The 9,836-nt window shown below is 39.2% G+C and overlaps 1 protein-coding gene across 1 annotated transcript in view; it reads left to right on the forward strand.

Moving 5' to 3' along the window:
- ipo11 (importin 11) overlaps nucleotides 1-9,836 on the forward strand; it is an 86,537-nt gene that overhangs the window by 16,035 nt on the left and 60,666 nt on the right. Inside the window, exons 8-12 of the mRNA XM_084024464.1 lie at nucleotides 2,641-2,689; nucleotides 5,371-5,441; nucleotides 6,356-6,548; nucleotides 7,684-7,836; nucleotides 8,272-8,315. Coding sequence (XP_083880590.1) covers nucleotides 2,641-2,689; nucleotides 5,371-5,441; nucleotides 6,356-6,548; nucleotides 7,684-7,836; nucleotides 8,272-8,315 — 510 coding nt within the window. The remainder of the gene's footprint in view (nucleotides 1-2,640; nucleotides 2,690-5,370; nucleotides 5,442-6,355; nucleotides 6,549-7,683; nucleotides 7,837-8,271; nucleotides 8,316-9,836) is intronic.

Raw genomic sequence — 9,836 nt, forward strand, 5'->3', positions numbered from 1 at the left:
ATCTTGTTGATCCCACTTTTAATCCATTTTAGAGATAAATTTGTCCGTTGTAAACTTGAGGCTGGGTATCTCTATTTCAAATCTATCCCATTCGCAAAATCCCAATTCCGATTTAATTCAATATCTATTTGGTTAGGGATATTTCAGTTACAATACCAATATTGCTTGGATATGAAGGAGATTATCAGAGAGCTAATGCTGCCAATTCTACAAGGAACCCTCTGACCGGCTGGAGTATTAAAAATATGAATTTCTGGGGCGCCTGGATATCTTTCTCGGTAGAGTGGGCACCCCATGTACAAATATTGTTACTGAAGTGACTGGTTCAAATCTGACTCATGGCAAAGTGCTGCATATCGTCCCCCTGTCTCTTCCCCTTTCCATTTTTAATCTTTCCAATCTGTTAATGTTTACAGTCATTCTATAATTAATCCAGTGCTGTTGCTTGTCGGTGCCTTCAGCTGAGCAGCTACTGGGATATTTTGATTCAACTGGTTCACTAGTCGGTTTAAAGCTTCATGCATCAACATGAATAGGGATTTATTAAAATATTGAATTTGGGATTTTATGAATCGAAAACAGATATTTCAAATTAAGATAGATTTAATTTACAAAAATGTTAAAAGCACTTTGGGCTGCATTTTTATGTATGAAAGGTGCTATATAAATAAAGATGACTTGACTTTAACCAGCCCAGGTTGAATAAATGTACATTATTATTTAACCTGCCCAGGTTAAATAAAAGAGATTTTCAGTTTGATTTCACGCAACAATACATCAGATATTTCATGTAATGGTTTGAAGGTGTGTCTTGCACATTATCTGGTTTAGAGATTAGATCATCAAGGTGTTCATAGCTGTTCATCTCTCATTTGGCTCTTTCTTTGTTGAGGGTGTGGTTTGTGGAAAACTGTTCATATGACATTTCAATTTCATTTTTAAAAATCTGTTTCAAGGTTATATTTCTGTTTGAAAAAGACTCTGCAGGTTGCCTACTGAAAAAGTAATCTAGCAACCTGCAGAGTACTGAAAGAACCCATCTGAGCGAGTAGATATGTTTAACCAAGTCACGATGTGTGCCTGCAGCACCATAGACCTGAACTGTAACAGTGAATCTTGATAATAAGCCGGTCCCACATCAGTTAATTAATATGTATAATGTGCAATAGCAGTCTTGCTGTGAGAAGGCTTGTGCTTACTGTTCCTTTAATTTGTTGTTTTTGTATACTTCACATTTAAAGTTATTATCAAATGCAAAAACAACTACACAGGCAGTCGTTGATATAAATCCTGGCTCTCAAGCTTCCTCCAACAATGTTCATAAAATATGCATAAAAAGAAACACCCAGCTGATAGACTGTTGCTGGGTGCCATTGGGCTGTGTAGCAGACTTTCTATAATGTTCCTTGGAACACAAATAGACTACCAACAATTTTTTTGTCTTCATGCGTGACGTGAACTTTCTGTATAGACTAGGTTTATTTTCTAATCACCACAGTGGCACCACTGCTGGTGAACAGCAGCAAGTTGGAAAAAGCTGACAATGAAAATAAGGAGCATTTTCAGTTTTCACACAGGCTGCCACAGTGATGAATGTTTAAACTTATTTTTAAAACCTGCTTTAAAACGTACAGTTCATCTTCCCTACTTGATTGTCAAACAGGCACTACAGGGGACTAGAATAGATATCTGAATATTGATCAAAAAGAAGTGTTTTTCTAGATAACCTTGCTTGTCAGTGTGTGGGTTTGAACATCCAGGAGTAAACAAGCATCTTTCGTTCATTCCCAAAGCAAATTATAGATTTCAGTTGAGCTGTGGTAGTAAACAAACCACTGCAACATTGTAAACCTACAGCAAGTCTGTGCATTCCACCATGATTCTATTTTACTTAAATTGCTAACCACAATTCTTCCTATGGATCCTTTCTCAGATTCAACTTAGTCCCTTTATAAACCACTTATCCCATTAATGCTGACATGCCCATTCAATGCCCATCACACTCAAATTTCCATCTTTTCTACCACCTTTACATTTCACATCCTTGTGTATTCTTCCCCTAACATGAACCTCATTTCTTTTCCTCTTCTGTCGTTAATCATAATTTTTTCATCATGACTTATTCAGGTGAAAAAAGTTTTTTTTAAACTATTTTCTTCTTTTATTTCATGCAGCCACAGTCCCCCTCTTTTTCTAAATACTACCATGAACTCAACACATGCTATGTATGTTATTCTTCATAATCTCCCTCTGTCTCTCCTCCTCTGGTGACACCCTCGTTCTTCACTAAACTCTGTTAGGAGCTATACTCACCGGCCGGGCCGTGAGATTAATGACACTGCTGTTGACCTCATGGCTAAACATTAACGTAGAACTAAACGGGTGCATCTCCATCCGTCATCTAATTTCCCATGCTAAGCCACATCTACACCAGGATACAGAAAATGTATTCTCTTTCATACTGTGTGACTGGCACGTTATTCATACTCTGCACATGCACCACACACACGCCAAAGTTATTCCCTTGTTAATATAACTGCATCCAAGCAGTACTGATGAAGCGATAACGATTGATTCGACTGCACAAATGTCAAAGAGATTAAACTTGATCTCACCCTCTCTTCATTTCTTCCCTTTCAGGGTTTCCTGAATGCAGTGTTTGAGAGGCTAAAACAGTTCTTGGAATGCTGTGAGTACTTGTCTCTTTCTCCTTTCTGGATCTCCGTTCTGAGGCTTCTCCCTTCAGTAAACAAACTCAGTTACTGGTTCTTGATCAATACTAAAGGCACATACTTAAAAATCTAAGAGACTTTATGATACACAAACTCTAGTTCTCATGATAGCATGGCGTAATGTAGGTTTCAACTGAAAAGTTCAGGCTGAGTGATCGTAAGATCTCAACCCTTTTCAGGTCAAGGGCCCATAAATTAATACACATTGGGTCACGGACCCCCATTTCATAAGATCCCGCGTCATGGACTTCCATCTGAAAATAGTTTTTAAAATGTATTTATTATGGCTGGGCTGCTGTAAAAATGTTAAAACCAGTTTGCTATCTAGCCAAACACCGATACACCAACATTTTCCACTAGGTGTTGCACTTGACACAGCAGCGGGTCCACCAACTCTCGTAGGAATGATTCATCACTAAAATGAGAATAGCTGGTTCGTCTTAAAAGTCTTCCCAACTTAAGTGAGCCTGGGACGAAGTTGTCGTAACTTCAGGGCTTACCCCCTCCACTTTAATCATCTGGTGGCACAGGAACTTGGCCTGGTTTGGTCTTGAGAAGTTGTAGCGTGTATTCACAACAAGTAATCTAAAGGACCAAGTGTAATTTATTCTCACAGTACTATTATTTTCATGTATGAGTCTGATTTGAGTAGGAGAAGCTGCAATTGAGCTAGCAGGTTGAAGACACCATGAAATGTGACATGGCGCACAATGAAAAAGCAATAAAACTGTCCAAATGTGATTAAATAATCTCACCCTTCTGTCCCTCCTATCAAATCATATTTGTCTCCTTCACTAATATTCCATTGGTCTATGTGAAATGATCTCTAACTGTCTTGTGTCAAGGCCAAGATTGTGCTTTAACTGGAATTACCCCATATTTACATACATTTTAGATGGCATAATGTTTTCGGCTTGTCCATATGTTTGTCCATCCGGTCCATCCTCGTGACATAACATCATGAAGTGATGCCATTGGACAGGGACCTTTTTGGGACATGGGACAGCAACTACATGTACTACATGTACATACAAAGTTCCTGAGATCTTAAGAAGGTCCTTTGTTGTCCTGCCACCTGTAACTTTGCACCTATCCATCTGAATAGCAAAGTCCAAATAAAGTTAATTAAAAAAAAAAAAAAAGAACGCAGTTCAGTGGCAGCTTTGTGAGCTCACTTTCACAGTTTGTTTTTTTACCCACGGTCCTTTTCTCTCTTCCATTGGAAAAACACACACAGTGAGTGGGAGATAAATCTCAGACACAACTCCACAAGCTACCACAGTGGCAGATGTTAGCAAAAATATCATCAGCCACAACTATCGCTCAATATTTACTCTGCTGATGGCAATGGAGGCAGGGTCAGGGTCCTGTTGGTATTTGGGCTTGGCAGATAGGGATAACGGCAAGGCAGCTCACAGCTGGGGAGAAATATCGGCTCTGCACGGACTGATAAGGTCAGCTATATAAACTGGTGTTTTTGGGGCAGTCTTTGTGTTCCATTCAGATGCCTGGCTCTCCCCGTTAGATGTGTGTTCTCACACGCCATCGATCACTGTCGATCACTGCATTGTTGAAAACTTTTTTCAAGGTTACATATCTCTCAGAAATAATGAATAGTTTAAATGTATGTCTTTCTGTTTCTGTCTATGGATTTTATAAGTACTTTTTGTTGGTTGTAAAGTATGACCTCACTGACTTTACACACCATCTGCTTACATAACAAGCTGTCGCACACCTGCAAAAAGGAGCCATTGGTGTGGACACAAAGTCAATAAAAAGTAATGGTGGTTTGATCTACACAATCCCTGCTCTTAAATGAGAAAGAAGCAAGACAAAGCAATCTTGAGCCAGTTAACCTCTTTAATCTTTCTAGTGTCACTTTGAATTAATAGTTCCTGATAGAAATTAATGTGAGCATGAGGGGAGAGGAACTGACTGGAGGGATGCCAGAGATCGTTAGGGTGTCTGTCGATTTCATCAATGTTGTTGACAAGGAAGTAAACTAAACGGGATAGATTTATTGGCTCTAGGATCAATAAGTGATTTCATCGAGACAAAGTTTACATTAGAGGGAATGAGTAATTCATTAATGTTCATCTGTGACTTCTTTTATCACTGTTTATCACTTTTATTATATTAACTAATGTAATGGGCTCATGGGACTCCCACAAGGGCAGCAAAGTGAAGTGGCATTTGACTTTAAAGATGGTGGAAAAGTTCCTTGTAGTACATTTGAACAACGCAACAATTTGAATGTACAATGGGAACAGATTTATGCAGCAGGATAGCTGCACACCTGCATTAGCCCAGAAATGAGGAATAGTTACTCTGACCTATTCATCGCCTCTTCAATTTTAAGTTGATAGGAAGCTTTAAGATGAGTCACTTGTAAAAGGATTATATGGGCATCCATATGGAGATGATGTAATACCTTGCTACGTTTTTATAGGGTTATTGAGCCTTTTACAGTTTAAACAGGCGGATTTAATGTCTCCCCTGGTAGAAATTGACTTGGGAGTCCTATATAAGATGTTTGTTAGAGGGATGGTCTGCACTCAAAACAGAAACCTTAAAAGAATATGTGATATACTTACTGCTGCTGTTAAGTAACAATTCTGTGTGGCTGCTTGTGTTTCAGGTCGGCAGGTTGGTCCAGAGAGCACATGCAGAGAAAAGCTGGAGAAAACGATCATACTGTACACGAAAGCTGTGAGTTGACCTGTATAAAATCTGTCCGTCTGTGTGTATGCGGGTAGGTCTATGTCTTTTGTATATCTTGAGCATAACGGTTCATTCCATGGGCGTCACTCTTGGTGGGTGTATAGGTGGGGACCCAATGGTGTGTCGTGTTAGTTTTAGTGCATTTGGACATGCAACACATTTAATATTAGTAAACTTTGAGCGAACAAGAAAACAGTGCTCTGTGTAGCAGCAGGGGCGAAGCTTCAGGGGTCTTTAATCTAGCGTGTCTTTGACTCTTGGCTCATTGACTCCAGTTCACTTTTGCTGCTGGATAACATTACAAATGAATATATCTTCCCTTCACCATGGAGTTAGCAAACACAAGCCAATAGCCTACAGGAACAGTCCACTCTGCCATTGCAACTCAAACTGTGTTAGTTTCCGTACTGACTTACAGTATACAGTAACACCATTGGCAACAACACTTCTCTTAAGTGGGCCTGGTGTCCCATTAGCTGAAATAACAAAGTACAACATCAGGTTAATATATTATTACAATGTTTTGCAGTACGTTTGAAGTACACAGTTTGTAGTATGCGGTTAAGTTGCCTTTGGGGTCTTTTGGAAGTTAATCCAGGGTAAAACATAGAATAGCAACATGTTTCAATAATAAATGTAGTTGTTTGGGGGCAGAGGCAACTGCCTATCCTGCCTAATAGTGAAGTCTGCCCAAATGTATTTTACTGGTTTTACAGACAAATGTCTGTTTCATCATTAATGAATAGGTCGTATATTTGCACATTGCAGACCAATATATATATATATATATATATATATATATATATATATATATATATATAGTGTTTAACAAATGTTACTTTTTCTCCTATCCCTTTTCTATGTTCGTCCTTCTGTACTTTTCTTTCCTCCCTTCCACATAGTTGTTAGATTTCCTGGAGTACCATCCATGCGCATTCATACCCCTAATCCAGCGTTCCCTGGAATTCGCCGTCTGCTACCTGTTCACACCAGCAGGGGAAGGAGTGACCTTCGAACGCTTCATTGTTCAGTGCATGAACCTCATCAAGTTGATCGTAAAGAACGATGCCTACAAACCTTCCAAGAACATTGACGGTATGAGGTCTGTGGGGAAAGAGCCGAAGGCAGGGTGGAGAATAAAGGATGAGTGAAGCATACAAGGTTGTAAAATATGTGGTAGTCGAGTGATAAGAACTGCAGAGACAAAGGAGGAGAGAGAAGTGAAAGGCTGACAATCAAACTTTAGGTGTACGATTCAGCGGCCATCACAAAAAGCTGCTAGCGTTTCAAAGCTGATCACTGACAGTGTTTTGAAAAACACCACGCTGTAATGCCATCAGCGTCACCATACCTCACCATTGCTCATGTTTATTTCAAGCTGGCGGGGCCTCTAGTGCCTCATTAGCTGTGGAGCACAGCTCTCTGTCTTTGTTCTGCCAGCTAGTATGGTCTTTGGTGTGCCTTATTGAATATCTTTCTCCTAAGCAATCGTTAGTTGACAGACAGTGGAGCCACGGTTTTATGGTTGTTGTGTAATGCTTTGGTTTCATTCCAATGTTACAATGTGATGTGGCGGCAGAGTTTAGTTCAGCTTCAGCTCCTTCTTCCATTTCCAATTTACAAATAGGAAAACAAAGCATTTTCAGTAGCGGGGTCACATAGATAAAGGGAAGGTTGAGGCTTGACTGACCCAACTAAGCTCATAGCATTCACCTGACTTATTCAATAGTCCCATGCTGTCAGTCACATAGACAGACAGGAAGACCCATATGTGTTGGAAAGTATTAGAACAGGGCCCTTAGCACTGCATTGGCATTGGTTCAGCTCTGGAAGGAAAATATATAATTTTCTTATTTGCTTTATATCAGATTTTCTCCACCTGGAAATGCTTAATGCATTTTGGCTGTTAATAATAAATAATTGTTCTTTAATTATCCATTTTCAAGATGAGCAGCATAGCAGAGCTTTAATTTTCAATTCCAAACTATATGAAAAGCATGCTTACAAAAGACGACTCAAAGAGGATTTCTTAAACAAAAAACAAAAAGATTAAACTAGTTTTATATTTGTACAAGGTACTAAATGTACTGATCCTCTTGATATTGCTGTGAATCACCATAAATTAGATTTAAAGCTCTAAAATCTTTCTATGACAGATTAATGGATCTTTTTCATTCTTTTTTTGCGCTCTTTTTCTCTCCCTCATCTCCCTGTCTCCTTCCACCCTCAGACAGTAAACCGGAGAGTCTGGAGGCTCACAAGATCAAGACGGCATTCTTCACACACCCCACGCTGACAGAGATTGGACGCCGGCTCGTCTCACACTACTTCCTTCTCACAGAGGAAGAGCTGGCAATGTGGGAAGAGGACCCTGAGAGCTTTGGTAATAGCGCATCCCAAGATACACCGGCTGAATCCAAATTGCGCAGACTTATCTGGACCTGCAGGCTGGCAGAGTTAACGGGCGTGTTCTTGGGAAGTACAGAATAGCGAGGGTTAGCCAATTCTACAATTCATGATGTCAGCAGTGTTGCTTTGGATGCAAGCTTCGCCAGACTTTATTGTGTGTGCTGAACACATAAATAATAGCCCTCATAGTGATTTCTTGAAGAGGGATTTGTGCTGATGTGGAATCCTTTTGGAAAAACCCTCAATGAAGTAGAGAGTAAATATGTTTGTGTTTGTTGTAGCTATGATTGCAGAGATTGAGATATTTGCCCAGCGCCCTTTCTGACAGTATACTTCATAAAGGTGAGACCATTTTTGCCCTTTACTGTAGTTGAACTGGTTGACATTTCTTCCCTTTTTCTTCTTTTAGCTGTTGAAGAAACAGGTGGCGACTCGTGGAAATATAGTCTAAGGGTAAGTAAACACCCACATGCACACAACAGATTATATTAAATACATGGGAAGGGAGGAATAGAAGCTCAGACAGCGAGGTCCCAAGAAGTACTTTTTATGATTGTAAGTGCCCAGTGATGATTGCACACACAGTCTCAACGATTCCCACACAACAACAAAAAAATAGGACATCTCCTCTGGTACCACTTGCTTGACAGTATCTACAAACGATAAGAAGAGGAATGCTGTGTAAAAGAAAACGTAATCTTTTTGCTGTGTTTTAACCACAATATCTAATTTGCAAAGCTTAAAGCCAATATTTTGCAAGACCAAAAAACTCACCATAAAAATGTGATTGGAAGAACCATAACAGAATACTTTGTTTTTATGTAATTGCGGTAATATTACTTAATGTACAATATATTTTAAGTGTGTGCCATATTTTCAGACATTCAAAGTATTTTATGTGGTGACAGTGTGCAGATTGTATGACAACCGTCTGTTGTTTTACAGTAAAGTAGAACATCCATTGGTCGAACATCAGGCCTTATTCATGTAATGCACGTTCCAGCAGAATCAAATTGTGGCATTCCAGTGTTTGGGAGCATATAAATAGTTAATTACTTCAAAATTAGAATCATCAGTAGAAAACACTGAGCTGTTTCAAACAGTTTTTTCTTGTTTTTATTACATCAATGTTCTCTTTTGTTTGGTTCAGGGTTGTGTATTTGTTATTAAAGACATTACACGCACTGATACTAACTTCAGCTGGCCTATTAAAATTTGATTTAATTATATGCTGTAATGATGTGGCCCAAGAGTTACCCTGTTTTACTTCATGTTGCTTTTTCACAAACTTAAAAAAAAAAAAAGAAATCGGAATATGAATGGAATTTATAATGTAGAAATGATCACAGTCCTTAAAGCTGGAATTTTGCCAGGAGATGTGTCAACATTTCTGCAGATCTACACAAATAAGGGTTGACTGGTGGCAGAGGCAAATTTGATCTTATATTTTGTCTGGATTTTGCATCTGCATACATCCTGCCTGTGAATGTATAATTCTTGAAACAGACCCACACAGTGTACGCCCTCTTTGACCTTCGTATTAGCACATTGTGGCGCTCAGGATGGTTCATGGATCAAATGTCACTATCCATCCATGGTCACCAATTCTAATGGCTGATTATAGGGGACCTTCCCTCGTCAATATTACTGTGTGTCTATATTTTCCGTAGAGAACAACAGTTTGTGTTTTTCTTTCGATCCCGTGAATCTGGATTGGCCTTTTGGAAGCGTCATCTGACCTATTGCCACTGGGGTGGCAAGGTTACACTTGCAGTACGTGCTGGGAGATTTCACGGAGCACACAGCATGCATTCCTGAATTGACTCACCCCAGATTTCTAACACCTTTATTTCATATTGATTTTCTGACATTTTATACCAATAAAGTGCTGAATGTGGGTGGACTACCTTTTCTTTATTTGAAACACACACCAACACACAAATCCCCTGATAATTTCACATTGACTTTTTATTG

Source organism: Eutrigla gurnardus, assembly GCF_963514095.1.
Source record: "Eutrigla gurnardus genome assembly, chromosome: 13".
NCBI classification, from domain to species: Eukaryota; Metazoa; Chordata; class Actinopteri; order Perciformes; family Triglidae; genus Eutrigla; species Eutrigla gurnardus.